An 18,972-nucleotide genomic window follows, 5' to 3' on the forward strand; every position below is an offset into this window, starting at 1 on the left:
TACTTTATGTATGTGTCCCATTTTGTGACACCAAGAGGTGAGATTTAATAAACTGTATCAATTTTACTACTTCATCAAAAACATTCCTGAGAGACACTGGCATTTTGTTTCACTGTCTGAAAGTGTGTAGTACTGAATAATTTAATGACTTTAGTGGTACATTAAAAACAAATTTTTTTTAATGTTTATTTTTGAGAGAGAGACCAAGAGACAGAGCATGAGCAGGGAAGGGGCAGAGAGAGGGAGACACAGAATCTGAAGCAGGCTCCAGGCTCTGCGCTGTCAGCACAGAGCCCGACACAGGGCACAAACCCACAAACTGCGAGATCATGACCTGAGCCAAAGTTGGAAGCTTAACTGACTGAGCCACCCAGGTGCCCCTTTACTGGTACATTTTTAACTACTGTTCTTCTGCACCATTATTCCGAATGTCCTCACAATGAAAGAGGCACACAACTTAATATTACGATAATGGTTTGACATTTCGGATCTCTAATAGGACCGTTTAGGAGCTGACCCTTGGGCACACAGATTACATTTTAACAACTTCTGACATAGACTAACCTTAATGCAGAATATTCTTGCCCCTACTGGGGAGTCAAACTATGAATAATGCTAGTGATATGGAAAGGATTCTGCCTTTGAATTATAAGTATGTTTTAGCTGTTGGCTTTGCTTCAAATCTCCTGTGTGATCTTTAGCAGTGGACTCACCTGTATTTTCTTTTTTTAATGTTTATTCATTTAGAGAAAGAAAGAAAGCACCTGCATGTGCCTGAGTGAGTGTGGGAGGGGCAGAGAGAGAATCCCAAGCAGGCTCTGTGCTGTCAGCGCAGAGCCTGACTCGGGGCTTGATCTTACTAGCTGTGAGATTATGACCTGAGCCAGAATCAATAGTTGGCGCTTAAATGACAGAACCACATAGGCGTGTCTCTAACCTGTGTTGTTATTATAACAGCTAACATCTGCTATGTATTTACTTTATGCCAAGCACTGGGCTTTATAGTACCTTTTTTCTTTACTATCCCCTTGTGACCTGTAGGTTATATTATTAGTCCCATTTCACAGATGGTAATACAGTGATGGCTCAAATTATTCAATCAAGATCGGCATTGTTTAACAGCAGTTGGTTTAACACAGACTTTTTGGTTTCTGTATTGTTGTTAATGACCAGGCTGTTTTGATTCTCTGAAATGAGCCATTTTGGTTGGAAAGTGGTTGATCGAGGGCAGAATTATAAGAATCTCAGTGATTACAGGATTTTGTTTGTGTCCCTGTTGCTACCATTAAATCTTGGGCCTCTCCTCATCTCTTGATTAAGCTATTTCTTGATCTATCTCTATTTCTTGCATTGGAAAGTTTCCTTTCTCTGTTACTGATAGGTAGATTTTGTGACATTTCTATTGCCTTTGGTACTGATTTTATTTCTGTGCTTTTATTGTTGATCATATACACTTCAGGAACCTAAAGTTCACATTGTCTTATAAAGAGCAATAAATGTTATCAGTGATAATGAAACATTCAGGATACTGAGGTTGAAAAAGATTATGATTCATATATTTGTTAAATATTATGTAAATACTTTAGCGAGACCTTTCTATTCTGATAAAATGACATCTTACTATCTGTTAATTCTCTTAACACTTCAATAAACCTAGAGGAGAGTTTTGAATACTTTTTCATTAATATTAAAATGTCATTCAGTTATGGAATTCAGAGTTGAACAGTGAAGTAGTTTAACTGCCAAAATATGAAATAAAAACTTAAATCTTTGTGTCATTATCTAGTATATTTTAGTATCATCTGGGATGCTGCAGAAGTACTATCATAATTTCATTATGCTTAAGTATCTCTCTAAAGGTGTGTTGGCATACATGTGTATAGACTTTCAGAGAATATTTGCATATGAGTGACATCCTGAAATTGACTCTACAGTCCTTGCTGAGTGCCTTGTTTTAGAGAAGGGAATTTCTTTGAGTTGCTTAAGGAAAGAGTTGAATTTTTCCTGGAGGAGTAATTAAATCTAAAATTTTTAAGTGAACAGTTATTATATTTATTCAGAGCCTTCAGTTTGGTAGAAGGAATATTCAAATTTAAGGTTTTAGTTTTATCTAAGATTGGGGTTTAGATGCTAAGTTAAGTATTTTAATTTGGATTAATTCCCACATTTGTTAGAAATACAAGTATGTATTTGTCATGATTTTAAAGAACTAAAGCTGGTAAAGGAACTTCTTTCATACATTATGTGGTTTTTCGTACAGTGTGAGTTTTTACTTTTTTCTGTTGATCTTTGTGCTCGCTTTGGCAGCACATATACTATTGATCTTAAACTTTTATCTGTTTTGAACCGAGATGTATTTGACTATCTGCATTAATGTATTCTCCCCCAGATTTTCAATATTCTTGATTGTTTTTCTATGTATTTTGAGTTTTTCACTACTCATTTTAAAAATAGAAGTAACAAGTTAATATTGTAGAGGTGAAATTCATGTAACATATAATTAACGATTTTATTTTATTTTATTTTTAATATGAAATTTATTGTCAAATTGGTTTCCATACAACACCCAGTGTTCATCCCAACAGGTGCCCTCCTTAATGCTCATCACCCACCGGGAGCTCCCCTCCCTCCCACTCCCTATCAACCCTCAGATTATATTCTCTGTTTTTAAGAGTCTCTTATGGTTTGGCTGCCTCCCTCTCTATCTTTTTTTTTTTTTTTTTCCCTTCATCTCTCCCATGGTCTTCTGTTAAGTTTCTCAGGATACACATAAGAGTGAAAACATGGTATCTGTCTTTCTCTGTAGGACTTACTTCACTTAGCATAACACTCTCCAGTTCCATCCACATTGCTACAAAAGGCCATATTTCATTCTTTCTCATTGCCACGTAGTATTCCATTGTATATATAAACCACAATTTCTTTATCCATTCATCAGTTGATGGACACTTAGGCTCTTTCCATAATTTGGCTATTGTTGAAAGTGCTGCTATAAACATTGGGGTACAAGTGCCCCTATGCATCAGCACTCCTGTATCCCTTGGGTAAATTCCAAGCAGTGCTATTGCTGGGTCATAGGGTAGATCTATTTTTAATTTTTTGAGCAACCTCCACACTGTTTCCAGAAGTCAAGCTTTCACTTTTTGCAGATGACATGATACTATACATGGAAGACCCAATAGACTCCACCAAAAGTCTGCTAGAACTGATACATGAATTCAGCTATTCTCAGAATACAAAATCAATGTACAGAAATCAGTTGCATTCTTATACACTAATAATGAAGCAACAGAAAGACAAAGAAACTGATCCCATTCACAGTTGCACCAAGAATCATAAAATACCTAGGAATAAACCTAACCAAAGATGTAAAAGATCTGTATGCTGAAAACTATAGAAAGCTTATGAAGGAAATTGAAGAAGATATAAAGAAATGGAAAAACATTCTGTGCTCATGGATTGGAAGAATAATTAACCATTTTAAAATATACAATTCAGTAGAATTCAATGCATGTAGAGTGTTGTAAACCATCACCTCTTTCTAATTTCAGAGTGTTTTCATCACCCCAGAACACCCCATACCTATTAAGTAAACACTCCATATTCCTTTTTTCCCCTATACCTAGATAAATACAATTTTGCTTTTTCTGTCTCTGTGTATTTGCCTGTTGTGGCTATTTCATATAGAAGATCCTATAGTCGGACCTTTTGTGTTTGGCGTCTGTTCATTTAGCATGGTGTTTTCAAGGTTTGCTCATGTTGAAGCATATACCAGAACATCATTCCTTTATATGACTGAATAATACCAATTTTAAGTATATACTTCAATTTGTTTATCCATTCATCTGCTGATGGATATTTGGGTTGTATGCAACTTTTGGCTATTATGAGTAATCCCGTACAGTTTCTATATGGACATATGTTTTTGTTTCTTTTGAATATACACCTAGTATAGAATTGCAGGATTATATGGTAATTCTGTGTTTATAACATCTTTGGGGACTTGCCAGGCTTTTCCACAGTGACTGCACAATTCTATGTTTTCTACCAGCAGTGTATGAGAGTTCATATTTCTCTACATCCTCACCAATATTTAATAATTTGTCATTTTTAATTATATTTTATTAGCATCCCTGTGAGTAAGTACCTTTGTTAAAGCAAAAGTAACTTTGAAAGTACTATTTTATACAAAATTTATTTATTTTTTGAGGTGCTGTTTTATACCTGCTATATTGGTAAACATGTTTTTTAAATTTTTGTTAAGTTTTTAGTTATTTCTTTTAAGAGAGAACACAAGTAGGGGAGGAACAGAGAGAGAGGGAGAGAGAGAATCCCAAGCAGGCTCTGCAATGTCAGCACAGAGTACAATGCGGGGCTCAAACCTATAAGCCATGAGATCATGACCTGAGCTGAGTTGGATGCTCAACCAACTGAGCCACCCAGGCGCCTCTATTGGTAAACATTTTTAAGAGGGAAAAAGGACCTGGTGTCAATCATTTTGTCGGAGCCCATTACAAAACTGGTGTCTTTATAAATGATAGTCATTTCTGAAAGAAATGTGTCAATAAGTTTTTTCTCAGGTAATTAATGACCTACTTAGTGTTTCAGTATGTTTGTCTTCTATTCTTGTTTATTAACTCTGTATTAATAGTCTGTTTTTCAAATTTAGGTATGAGTATCGTGTAGAGATGGTTCATCAGTCCTGCAATGATCCTACCAAAAATATCATTCGAGAATTTGCATCTGACTTTGAAGTTGGAGAATGCTGGGGTTATAATAGATTTTTCCGTTTGGACTTACTTGCCAATGAAGGATATTTGAATCGGCAAAATGATACAGTGATTTTAAGGTAATAGGAAACATTTGATATTGTTTTTATCATGGGGGAATAATGTCATCAGAACTTTATTTTGAAATTTATTCATTTAACAAACATGAATACTGAAATTCATACTAACTATAATCCTATTATGTTTTTAAGTGTTTCTTTTCAGAAGTCCTGTATAGTGAGTAATATAACTTAGAAATGTGCTTGACATCTAGTTAGTAATTCCATAGAAAGGAAACTACTACTTTTTTTTTTTTTAATATTTATTATTTTTGAAAGAGAGAGACAGAGTGCAAGTGGGACATGGGCAGAGAGAGAGAGAGAGAGAGGGACACAGAATCTAAAACAGGCTTCAGGCTCTGAGTTGTCAGTACAGAGCCCAACACGGGGCTTGAACTCAGGTACAGTGAGATCATGACCTAAGCCGAAGTCGGACACTTAACCAACTGAGCCACCCAGGCACCCCAGGAAACTACTGCTTCTTATAGGTAATGTTCCATTTACTTACCTATTGAACATCTAGCAACCTCCCCATTTGGAAATACAAAAATATTGAGGAATCAAGTGCTTATTTTTTTCAATTGACATTGTATATTATATGTGGGTGACTGGTTTTACAAGCTTAAATTCACAAAATAATTTTCAGTTTCTTCCAGATAACACCAAATTAAAAGTAAGGAAATAGAAATGAAAATTCATGAAAACAAATTAAGTGATAAGTAGTTGGTGTGTTGTTTGTAAGAAAGGACAACATAAACTGACTATAAAACCGCACAGCCCTGTTTAATACTGGGGAACCCTGTATAAGTCAGACATTTTGGAGCATCATTACATGATGTTTTAATTTGATGATGACAGAGCTTGAGTATTAAAAAAGTAGATTCAATTATGGTTTTTTGTTTTTTTTTTTAAGTTTATTTTGTGAGAGACAGCAACTGGGGGAGGGGCACAGAGAGCCCAATGTGGGGCTCAAATTCATGAACTGTGAGATCATGACCTGAGCTGAAGTCAGACACTTAAGTGATTAAGCCACCCAGGTGTCCTGATTCAATTATGTTTTGAACAATGTTTAACAGTTTAAGGAGCTTCCATGAAAACCATTTTCAGAGCATTTTCCTTGGGATTGATTTGGTATACTCTTAATTTCCACTTATTCTGAGCTCTTTGATTCAGAGCATGCTGTAGGAGTTGCTGTTGTATGAACCTTTACTCGTATGTGTTCTTCATAACCCTTTTGGGAGAATGAATAAGTGATAAAAGAGTATTGCATTTTCAGTGTAGGAAAAAAGATTCTTGTTTTTGCCTTCATTTGGGGAATTATTTTAGTTCCATTTTATAACCTTTCAGGGTTTTGTTATTACTATTATTATTTGCCAAAACAAATAGCTTGTTGCTATTCCATACTTTACCATAGGGAAGATAGCAAAATTATTCAGCCATCAATTTGACCAGCCTACAAAAGGGCCTTAAAAAAAAATATTTATTTATTTATTTTGAGAGAGAGAGAGAGAGAGAGAGAGAGGGCAGGAGAGGGGCAAAGAGAGAGGGAGAGAGAATCCCCTGCTGTCAACATGGAGCCTAATGTGGGGTTCTGTCCCACAACCCTGGGATCATGACCTGACCTGAAATCAGGCATCAGACACTTAACTAAGTCACCCAAGTGCCCCAAGAGCTTTTTTTTTTTTTTTTTTAAATCCTTAGTCCTCGCCTTATTGGAGTCATAGTAATGTTGAATCTTTCTGGTGGAAATCTGTGTAATAGTTTTTTTTTAAATGCAGTTTAGCCCAAATTCTAATTCTTTATTTAGGCCATCCCTATTTATAACAAAACTTTTACTTACAGGCTTGAATATTAGTGCAGGAACAGATTCCTATTGTAATATCTTATTATCATTTATACAGCAATGTTTACTGAGTGGCAGTGGGTTAATATTAAGAAAGAATAAGATGGATTTTGCCTCAGGAAAATCAAGATGAAATGGGTAGATAAAAACAATTTTTTCTAAAAGATAGTGCTATAATAGCAGTATAAATAAATTGCTGTAGGATTCGTGGAGAGGAGGCTTTTAATTATCTTATTGCTCATAATATTTAATGGGAGATCGCTGAAAATTTGAACCTCAATTCAAAATTCTGAAGGAATTTTAAATGTACATATCAGAAAGTTACTTTAAGGCTTTTCTACAACTACATATGAATAAATATGTATTTTATTCTCTTTTTGTTAAATGAGAAAGTTAAGGAATTTTACCTGTTGCTTGCTTTCATTTTGATGATACATATACTAACCAATGATAATGTGTGGGCTTGGCTGTAGTTCATTAGGTATTCAAAGGTAATAGTCTTTTGAAAGTCTTACCAGTGTATACTGAGTAGGCAGTATCCACTTAAGCTAGTGATTGAGTGAATAATCTCTGACCTCTAATGCCTGAGTATGCTTGACTGGAAATAGTTATCTGCTGCAGATAATTCTAGATGGTCAGTAGATTCCTATACTAGCTTTAAAATGTTACGAAAAATGGAATAGTATTTAACATAAAGGTGACAAGACTGGAAAGAGGATTTGCAGGCTTCCAAGTTAGTCTTTTCTCTTGGGACTCTTCCTTTCTTTAGAAACATCTTTACATGTTACTGAAAATTTTTTCAGTATAGACTCATTTTCATTCATCTGACGTAGGTAGAGATTCTTTGCATTAGTAGGTATTAGTGTTTTAAAAGTACAGATAACTCTGAAAAGATTGAGATCCTATCACTTACCCATTAAAATCCTTTATTATACTTGTTTTTTTTTCCCTAACCCTCCTGAAATATGCTGTATTGTGATATATGGAGGGTTGATTTAAGCTGCTATCTGGAGGGGTTTAGAATATAGGTTATTTAGAGGATGCAACTCTTTGGGGGACAGTAAAGCAGTCCTGGATAGTTGATCCTTTAAATTATTTTTTTATTGAGGAGTAAGAAAAATGGGGACATGAGATGGAGGCAGGAAAGAAAAAAAACAGAGTCTAAAACAAACTTTGCCTATTTTTGTAGTGCCTGACCTAAGCAAGAAAGGGGAAGGAAAGCATTAGCTTCTTTCTTCCTGCATAGCATGGTCTTCCCATCTCATGATCAACAGTGTATTTGAACTAGTAGTTTGGGAGCTTTAACCATGATATGTAATGTTATTTCTTTACAAAAGTATAGTTTGAATTTAGACAACTGACTTGAAGATAACTTTTTTCTTCCAAGTTTTTATTTAAATTCAAGTTAGTTAACATATAGTGTATTGGTTTCAGGAGCAGAGCTTAGTGATTCATCACTTACGTATAACACCCAGTGCTCATCACAACAAGTGCCCTCCTTAATACCCATTACCCATTTAGCGCTCTAACCCCCCCCCCCCACGCCAGCAACCCTCAGTTTCTTCTCTATTGTTAAGAGTCTGTTATGGTTTGCCTCCCTCTTGAAGAGAACTTCTCAGAACATTATGTCATTCTAATTTGTAAACTGTATGTATAAATGGTTGATACCAGCAGCTCTGAATTCAATTTGAATTTTAGCTTTGTTGTAATGTAATCAAGTAAACTTAAAATTATAGAATTTATAGTTATAGATTCAAGGCTTGGTTGATAATATTTTACTGTTTGGATCACGTTTCATGTGCAGTTCTTCTTTTAAGGTTTCAGGTTCGTTCTCCAACTTTCTTTCAAAAATGCCGGGACCAGCATTGGTATATTACTCAATTAGAAGCTGCACAAACTAGCTATATCCAACAAATAAATAACCTTAAAGAGGTAAGGAAAAAATGTATTTTGGGTTTAGTGTTTCATATTGTGTTTTTGGCCTGATACATTTGTAATTAGATTTTGTAATTTTGTAGAAAAGTCCAATTATCTTATTCTCCCATCTACTTCCCACCTTTGAGCCTCTAATTTTACAGTCTTCACAGTTTGTTAGCCATTAGCCACATATGGCTATGCAAACTTAATTAAAATAAAAAATTCAGTTCTTTAGTTGTACTGGCCGCATTTCAAGTGCTTCTATTGGGCATTGCACATATAGAACATTTCCGTACTGTATTGGACAGTGCTGCTCTCATTGAGGTAAACATTTTGTGTTTTTCTCAATGACTTGAGTATTTCTGTTTTCCATGCTGTCATGAAGTCAAAGGATTCTAAGTTATAGAATAATTGAAAATTGCCACATCTTGAATTTTCACTATTCTTGAATGGAGCATTATGGAGGATCAGTTAAGGAATTTTTATCTTACAGTGGTAAATTACATTATGTAAGGGATTCTTCTTTCTGCCAGTGGAAATTGAGATGGGGTAATAGGATTGAAGTGCTGAGAATGGTTAATAGAAAAGGGAGGAAATATGAATGAATACATGCTTTGAGAGATTTTCATGTTAAGTGTACTATTTAAAACTGCTTATATTGGGGCGCCTGGGTGGCGCAGTCGGTTAAGCGTCCGACTTCAGCCAGGTCACGATCTCGCGGTCCGTGAGTTCGAGCCCCGCGTCAGGCTCTGGGCTGATGGCTCGGAGCCTGGAGCCTGTTTCCGATTCTTTGTCTCCCTCTCTCTCTGCCCCTCCCCCGTTCATGCTCTGTCTCTCTCTGTCCCAAAAATAAATAAACGTTGAAAAAAAAAATTTAAAACTGCTTATATTTATTGACTTTACAGTTTGCTAATTGTATGTGCAGCTTGGGCTGCATATAAGAAGAATGAGGGTAAATTGGGCAGATTTTTTTTTTTTTTTTGCCATAGATTTTTCCATAAGCAAAACCTGGAGGGAGTGAGAGAAATGGTTCAAAAATGTTTTTAGGAACATCTGGATATATCTTTTTACTGAAAATATTTTTACTGTACGAGGGAACTCTTCTTTTGACTCATGTTTATGTGTGCTGTTATTGTTTTAAAAGAGACTTACTATTGAGTTATCTCGAAGTCAGAAATCAAGAGATTTGTCACCACCAGATAATCATCTGAGCCCCCAAAATGATGACACTCCTGAGACACGTGCTAAGAAGCCTATGCCGTGCACCGATATGCTTCTCCAGGATGGTCCTACTACAGCTTCTATAAGAGATGTCAAAGAGGATGAAGAAGAGGAAAAGATTCAGAATGAAGATTATCATGTAATAATTAGACTTGTTTTAGATTCATTTTGTGCTTTGTAAGAGAAATGATAAGACCATGGTTTCCAGCATATATAGAGGAATCAATACACTGAAAGACTTCTCCATTTATTTTCTTTAGTAGAGTATGCCCTTCTGTAAATATTAAGTCAGAAGTTGAATCAAAGTGTTACAAGGCTCTAAAGTTAATTTATTATAGAAAACGTATGTTCTACCAAACAAACTGACACACATTCCGGAAAATATACAACTATACAAATTGTGGAATTAACAAATCTGATCTATTTTCATTCACTAAAACTAGTACAGTACCTTATTTTTGCATATGTAGGTAGAATCATTTAGGATTTGGGAGATAGCCAGGTTTTATGCTAGATAAACAACAACCAGAATGAGAATTTGAGAAGTGATTGTTACTGTTTAAAGTTATGGGTACCTGGGTGGCTCACTTAGTTAAGCATCCAACTCTTGATTTCGGCTCACTTCATGATCTCGTGGTTCATGGGATTGAGCCCTCGCTGTCAGCGCATAGCCTGCTTAGGATTCTCTCTCTGCCCCTCCCCCGCTCTCCCACTCTTTCTGTCAAAATAAATAAACATAAAAAAGAATAGAGTTGAAAAGTAAGACAGTGATGCAGAGACCAGCTTTTGTTGTTATAGTTGTTATTTGTAAGATAGGACACTTCAAGTATGTACTAAAATGAAGGAGCCAGTGAGGAGAGAGGTCAGTTAAGGTATTGACAAAAGAAACTATTTAAGGAGATAATGGAGCACTCAGGTGAAGCAATTAACCTGTGAAAGGGGTGTTAATGGAATTAATGATGGGGTTTGGAGGTAGGGCAGGTGAAATTTGGAGGTATTTACACATAATAACCAGTGTGTTTTTCTATGCAGATAGGTGACAAGAGTTTTATGATGTCCTTGATGTTAGAGATTAGGTCGGACTACAGGATGGTGGTTTGAAATGTTACCCTGTGAAGAGCCTCATTGGCATCTGCAGTGGAGTATATGAAGCATCTCTAGTCACATTGAAGGCCTAACTGAAAATGGCAGCAATAAGTTATTAGTGGAACCAGATAATGTGGTTGTGTGCTGTTCTCTAATGGGCTCAACTGCCTATGCACAGGAGAGAGAATTCTGATCATTTCATTATTCTTTGGTGCTTGGTCCATTGGCTGGATCAGATGATCAATGAGTAAAAACATTTGAGATAGAAGTCTTGTTTCTTTGCCTTGATCTAGCATGAACTTTCAGATGGAGATCTGGATCTGGATCTTGTTGGTGAAGATGAAGTGAATCACCTCGATGGCAGCAGTTCCTCTGCCAGCTCCACAGCAACAAGTAACACAGAAGAAAATGACATTGATGAAGAAACTATGTGAGTGTCTCACATTAACTGCCATAAAGCATCTAAGTAGTAATTATCAGAAGCATATTAACTAAATTTGGGCCTAAAAGTGGAGATACTCAGCATGTTTACTTGCTGTAGAGTATCTTATATAAATGAAGGAACTTGAAGGAAAGATAGTTTTCCTTCTTCACACCTCTGGGTTCCAAACTTAGCTTTAGTTTTTCTTTTTAATTTTTCAATTATTCAATTTAAGAAACATGGAGAAAATGCTAGATAACAATTCCCATATTCCCTTTGTCCAGATTAATTCCCCAGATGTTAATATTTTGCTTAGTTCCTCTTTTCTGTATTTTATAAAAATATTTTTTGGTGAGACTTTCGAGTTAGGTGAATATACTTTTCATTGTGTACTATGTTTCCTATGTAACTACAGTATAGTTATCAAACTCAGGATTTAACATTGATGTAATACTATAATCTGTTACCTTTTAAAAATTTGCCATTGATGCCCTTTGGTCTAGGATCCAAAGCAGTATTACATTACTTTTAGTTAAGTTTCTTTAGTCTTTAATTTGGATCACCTGATCTTTTTTGTTTGTTTGCTTGTTTATGACTTTGACACTTCAGAGAAAGAGCAGTTCTTTCCTAGCAAGCTTCAATTTGGGAGTTGTCCAAATGTTTCTTCACAATTAAATTAAGATTGTGCACTTTAGGCAGGAGTACTAAAGAAATTATGATACCTTTTCAGGACCTCATATGATGGAGTAGTGGGAGAGCACATGTCTTTTATCTCTGTACCATTAATTTAGATTATTTGGTTTAAAAAATAATTTTTTTAAATATTTGTTTATTTTTGAGAGAGAGAGAGAGAGGCAGAATGTGAGCAGGGGAGGAGCAGAGAGAGAGGGAGACACAGAATCCAAAGCAGGCCCCAGGCTCTGAGCTGTCAGCACAGAGCCCGAGGCGGGGCTCGAACTCACAAACCGCAAGATCATGACCTGAGCCGAAGTCGGACACTCAACTGACTGAGCCACACAGGCGCCCCTACATCACTTGGTTAACGTGATGTCTGTCAGGTTTCTCCAACCTGAAATTACTAATTTTTCCCTTTGTAGTTAATAAATACCCTATAGGGACATATTCTGAGGCTGTAAATGTCTTCCCACCCTATCACCTGTTCCCCCCATTCTCCCACCCACCTTCCCTCTGGTAACCCTTAGTTTGTTCTCTATAGTTAAGAGTCTGTTTCCTGGTTCCCCCCCTTACCCCCGTCTCTCTGTCTGTCTCTCTGTCTCGCGTGCGCCCACACACATTTTCTCTCTTTGCTCATTTCTTTTGTTTCTTTAATTCTCCGTAGGATTGAAATCATATTTGTCCTTCTCTGACTTCATTTAGTGTTCATTATACCCTCTAGCTCCATCCATGTTGTTGAAAATTGCAAAATTTCATTCTTTTTGATGGATGAATGATATTCCTGTGTGTGTGTGTGTGTGTGTGTGTGTGTGTGTGTGTGTGTGTGTGTACACCAAATATTCTTTATCCATTCATCAGTCAGTGGACACTGGGGCTTCCATATCTTGGCTGTTGTAAATAGCACTGCTATAAATATAGAGGTGCCTATATCCCTTTGAATTAATGTTTTTATATTCTTTGGGTAACTAGTAGTGCAGTTGCTGGATCATAGAGTAGTTCTATTTTTAACTTTTTAAGGAAACTTCATACGGGTTTCCAGGGTTTACCAATTTGCATTCTCACCAACAGTGTAAGAGGGTACCCCTTTCTCTGTATCCTCCCCGACATCTGTTGTTTTCTGTTGTTAATTTTAGTCATTTTGACAGCTGTGAGATGGGTATCTCATCGTGGTTTTGATTTGTATTTCCCTGATGATAAGTGATGTTGAGCATCTCTTAATGTGTTTGTGTCTTCTTTGGAAAAATGTCTATTCATGTGCTCTTCCCATTTCTTCACTGGATTGCTTTTTGTGTGTTGAGTTTGATAAATTCTTTATAGATTTTGGATTCTAACCTATTATCTGACATGTCATTTGCAAATTATCTCCCATTCTGTCAGTTGCCTTTTAGTAGTTTTTTTTTTTTTAATGTTTATTTATTTTTGAGAGAGAGAGAGAGCATGAGCAGGGGAAAGGCAGAGAGAGAGAGGGAGTCACAGAATCCAAAGCAGGCTCCAGGTCTGAGCTGTCAGCACAGAGTCTGACATGGGGTTCGAACCCATGAACCATGAGATCATGACCTGAGCTGAAGCCAACGGTTAACCAACTGAGCCACCCAGGCACCGCTAGTTTTTTTTATTGTTTTCTTTGCTGTGCAGAAGCTTTTTATCTTAGGTCACAATAGTTCATTTTGCTTTCATTTCCTTTGTGAGTTCCTTAAATATCCCAAACTAGCATTGGTTAGTGTTGTTCCATATAGCACTCTCATTATAATAAGTGGGGCATCTGGATGTCTCAGTTGGTAGAATATGTGACTCTTGATCTTGGGGTTGTGAATTTAAGCCCCATGTTGGACATAGAGCTTACTTAAAATCAATCACTAAGTAAATAAGGAAATTAAAATAAATTTTTTAATTAAAAAATAAAATAAAGCAATAGTAGTTTTTTTGGTAGGAAAGATTTTGTGAGGACTTTGGTAGGAGGCAACACCCTTTTTCTGAAATACCATCTTAAGAAAATAGTATTGATGGGGTGCCTGGGTGGCTCTGTTGGTTGAGCAGCTGACTGACTCTTGATTTCTGCTTAGGTCATGATTCTAGAGTTGTGGGATTTAGCCCCGCATTGAGCTCTACACTGTATGTCAAGCCTGCTTGGGATTCTCTGTCTCTCCCCCACTCGCATGTACACTCTCTCTCTTTAAAAAAAAAAAAAAAAAAAAAAAAGTAATCATATATGTTAATTTGATCTTTTTTTAACCTTAAAGGTAGTGTTTTAAGGCTAATAATTTCTTACCATTAAGTTATAAATTCTTTAAAGCTATATAGTTCCTTCTGCTTACAATGGTTCTCATATTTTCTATTTTAAAAATTAAACATTGGGGTACTTGGGTGGCTTAGTCAGTTAAGCGTCTGACTCCTGATTTCAGCTCAGGTAATGATCTCATGGTTTGTGAGTTCAAGCCCTGCACTGGGCTCTGTTCTGATAGGGAGGAGCCTGCTTGGGATTCTCTCTCTGCCCCTCCCATGCTCACACTCTGTCTCTCAAAATAAATAAGTAAATTTTACAAAAGAAAAATGTTGCCAGCCATCTCGGTGTTTTTGGAAGGTAGTTTGAACATTAACACTACCATGATAATATTAAAAGTCCTTTTCCTCATTTCCGTATTGAGAAATAGCATGTCTTACTTTGTAGGAGAAAGCTATGCACTACTGTTTTAAAATTCATTGAGGTGTGACAAATGTTAATTGTCCTTACTGTATAGGAATGATGAATTTTGTATATTCTTAGGTCGGGAGAAAATGATGTGGAATACAACAACATGGAATTGGAAGAGGGAGAACTTATGGAAGATGCAGCTGCTGCAGGACCACCAGGTACAGAGGCTAAGATGCACAAGCTGTTCTGTCTTCTCTTTCCTCTTCTCTATCATATTTTAATATATGGCAGCCACTGCTCTATATAGCTTGTGGTATTGGAAGTGCTATATATGTATATAATATTGTATATTGGAAGTGTCAATATATATTATATATCTTAGAGTGTATACTAATGGTATTTAAAACAGCAATAATAGCTAACATTTGGTAAGTGTTCTTACATACCAAGGATTGTGCACAAGCACTTTTATATGTACCTTTTCTCATTAATTTCTCACATTCTGTGAGATAGATTTTAATATTATCTACTTTTTATAGCTGTACAAACTGGTATGTAGAGAATTTAAGCAACTTGCTCTCATTCACAATTTAGTAAATGAAAGAGGGATTTGAGTTTTGGGTTTGTCTGAATCCATAGTTCTTGGTCTTCTCTACGGTTATGTATTAATTATCCTTTTATGATATTTGTCTTGTTTGTAAATCTAATTTAACTATAGAATAATCTGAATAGATTCATGGACTGTGACTTACAAAGGACTTTTTGAGAGCTCATCTTATGCATTGAAAAAACTTGAGATTTAATTGCCTAGGTCACATAGGTAGCTGTTGGTAGAACTAGTCTAGAGCTCCATATCATCTTTTTCTTAGATTCCGATTTTTGCCAAACCACACTGTTCTTGTTGGGATGAAGTGGCTCAAATGCTGAGTTTTTCTCTTGTGTTCTTGGACCTGTTTAATTAAGCATGCAAATCTTGGCTAAAATAATTATAAGCTAGCTTTGTATTGCTATTTATTGATGTTGCCCTTGATACAAACACTGGCATATTCTGTGGCGTGTTTGGATCTCTGAAGACCTCTTAAACATTGGAAGCCTTGCAACTTCCACCCATGCTTTGTACTCTTCCTACTTCTCACATTTTTCTAGGTGATTTCAGTTCCACTTGTACTTCAATTCTATTTATATGCTGATTACTCTCTAAGTTCTAGCTGTAGCTTTTATTTTTCTCATAACTTCCAGTTCCATGTAGCTGTGTGGTTTTGATGTTAACAGATTCAGTGTCTCCCAAACAAATCATTGTCTTTTTATCTGTCAGCCTGCCTATCAGTAATAGCTCATCATCTTAGTGATTGATGGTGCTATACATTCTTCATCTTTTCCTCTTGCTTAAATTCTGCTTGTAATACATTACCAAAATCTGTTGATTCTACCTAAATAGTGCATGAATTCATTTGTACTTTCCTTTGACATTCCTAGTCTAGGCCACTGTCTTTCAAAATAGTCTCTTGTCTGGATTCCTTGTATCCATTATTCTTCCTTTCATATGCTCAAAATGAGTTCTTTTTCCCCCTTCAATTTATATCTGATCATGTCACTTCTCTACTCTAAAACCCTTTATTGAATTCCATTTACTTACAGGATAAAATCCAAACTTGCTTAATGGTACAGAAGCCCTTTCATATGCTGACTCCTACTCACTTCTGTAGCCTTACGTCTCTCACACTTGCCTCTGTCATTTTTTTAGTCTAGAGGAACTTCTTTCATCCCCCCAAATGTGCTTCCCACCATGTTCCTTGTGTCTCTCCTCATGCTGGGCGTAGCTCCTATTCCTTCTTAATTTTAGCTTGTATTCTATTCCTGGAAGCCCTCCTCAATTGTGTGCCCTGGGTCTTTTTCTGCTCCCTCAAATTAACCTATTAGAATAAATATTAAACCTGATTATAATTGCTTATTTAGCTGCCCATTATCCCTTTTGGCTCTGAGCTCCACAAAGCTGTATGCCAAGAAATAATGCACATCTTAATTTTGTATCCCTGACATTTAAAAATATAATAAGTGATCATTTAATATTTTTCAGATAAATATTGAGTGAATATATTTATTTTTACTAAGTGTTGAATGTAATTTTTAAAGTTTTAAATAGTATAGAAAAATTCAGAGGGTATCTTGGTATAAAATGGAAGATGGATATATTAAATCAAGGTTACTGAATATTTTTCAGCCTTCTGGGATACTTTTTCTTAGTTAAATCTGTCATTTCCTCTCTTAAACTATATAACAGGGAAATACTTATGTAAAACATTTTTATACATACTGGGTAATGGGTAAATAAGAGGTTATATTTTTCAATTTATTCATTCATTCACCAAATACTTACTGGACACTTGCCTAGAACTATGTACTATTTTACTATCTGGAGCTATAGTACTGAATAAAAAGACTTCTCTGTTCCATGCTGCTTATGTTCTATAATTATGAAATTGTAATTCATTTATTTAAAAAATTTTTTTAATGTTTATTTGTTTTTGAGAGACAGACAGGGCACAAGCAGGGGAGGGGCAGAGAGAGGGAGACACAGAATGAAGCAGGTTCCAGGCTCCACACTGTCAGCACAGAGCCTGATGCAGGGCTCAAACTCACAAACTGCAAGATCATGACCTGAGCTGAAGTCAGACGCTAAACCTACTGAGCCACCCAGGCACCCCCGAAATTGTAATTTATTAATTCAATAAATAGTTTTGGGGACCTATTATACCTCAGACACTAAATTGTGGGTGCTGAGGATACAATAGTGAATCATACCCAGATAATTTTTATTGTATGCTTTTGGGAATTTTAAATACTTGGCATTTGTCAAATGCCTTTCCTATATCAAGATTTTTGGGAAATACAGTGAAAATTACTTACTCTTAACATAATTGATAATCTAAAGGTGAATAGATGTATGAGCAGATAGCTAAGATACGTAAGATAGTGCACCCACAAAAGAATCCCAGTTTCTTTAGATATTGCCTCCTCAGGAGGTAGAACATAACTCCCTACCCTTAAATGTGGGCTATGCTTAGTGACTTGCTTAGATGAAAATATAGTGGAAAGAGAGAAATAATTTTATGCCAAAGAAACAGGGCAAACATTATTGTAGCCAAATTATCAAATTTAACATCATCCATGTTGTCATGTTGATAGCATATGTACCCTTGTTATGATGTGTTGAGAATTGTACTTTACATCTGTGGTGTTGTCCTCCCAAAAACCCATAAACACGATCTTACCACGAGAAAAACACCACATGAACCCTTGTTGGAGGAACATTTTATAAAATATATGACCAGTACTTTTCAAAACTGTCAAAAGCAAGAAAATTCTGAGGAATCACCCCAGACCAGAGGAACCTAAGGAGAAATGACCATCTAGGTGTAATTTGGTATTCTAGATGGAACCCTGAGACACAAGAAGTACATTAGAGAAAGATTAATGAAATCTGAATAAAGTACAGATTTTATTAGTTAATAATAGCATATCAGTATTAGTTCATTAGTTGTGATAAATGTACCATGATGATGAAAGTTGTTGACAGTGGGAAAAATGGATTATGGGATTTATAGGAATACACTGAATTATCTTTGCACCTTTTATAGAAATCTAAAACTATTCTAAAATAAAACATTTTAATATATAAAGAGAATAAAAGCTGAATTAAGGGTGAGGTGGGGCTGAGTGTGGAATGTATTATTGTTATAATTTAATTATGGAAAGTCCATTTCAGGCTTGAGTTTCATATTTCAGAACCACACAATCATTTAAAGAATTATATCAGTTAAGATGTTAAGTTATCCACTAACTAGAAGATCTTCGTTACACAGAAGCTAGGTATGAGGTAAAATAACATTTACTTAATTTCAATGTGTAGATAGTATTAAATAAGGTTATAGCTTGAAATAAATATTTAATGATTCAGGTGGCCTCATTCCATCAAGAATGCTTTTAGTTTATTCAGTTATTTTCATTAGTTACAAGAGAACTTCCGCTTATATTAAGTACTGAAAATGTAAATAAAAAGTTTCATTGTGAAAGTATTCTTTTTATGAAAAAAACTTTTAAATGTTCATTTTTGAGAGAGAGAGAGAGAACGAGCAGGAAAGGGGCAGAGAGAGAGAGAGAGACACAATCTGAAGCAGGCTCCAGCCTCCAAGCTGTCAGGACAGAGCCTGATTGCGGGGCTGGAACTCACAAACTGCGATATCATGAACTGAGCGGAAGTCGGACACTTAACCAACTGAGCCATCCAGGTGCCCCTTGTAAAAGTATTCTAATCTAGAACATTAGCTAGTTGAATCTTGTTTGAGAAC

The 18,972-nt window shown here is 35.8% G+C and overlaps 1 protein-coding gene across 5 annotated transcripts in view; it reads left to right on the top strand.

Moving 5' to 3' along the window:
• TRIM37 (tripartite motif containing 37) overlaps positions 1 to 18,972 on the top strand; it is a 147,329-nt gene that overhangs the window by 66,472 nt on the left and 61,885 nt on the right. For all 5 annotated transcript variants that reach the window (XM_011289105.4, XM_011289104.4, XM_045044727.1 and 2 more), the window contains exons 13-17: positions 4,670 to 4,849; positions 8,489 to 8,603; positions 9,733 to 9,948; positions 11,189 to 11,325; positions 14,756 to 14,841. In XM_011289105.4, coding sequence (XP_011287407.1) covers positions 4,670 to 4,849; positions 8,489 to 8,603; positions 9,733 to 9,948; positions 11,189 to 11,325; positions 14,756 to 14,841 — 734 coding nt within the window. The remainder of the gene's footprint in view (positions 1 to 4,669; positions 4,850 to 8,488; positions 8,604 to 9,732; positions 9,949 to 11,188; positions 11,326 to 14,755; positions 14,842 to 18,972) is intronic.

The sequence above is a fragment of the Felis catus genome, chromosome E1 (genome assembly GCF_018350175.1).
Source record: "Felis catus isolate Fca126 chromosome E1, F.catus_Fca126_mat1.0, whole genome shotgun sequence".
In the NCBI taxonomy this organism is placed as follows: Eukaryota; Metazoa; Chordata; class Mammalia; order Carnivora; family Felidae; genus Felis; species Felis catus.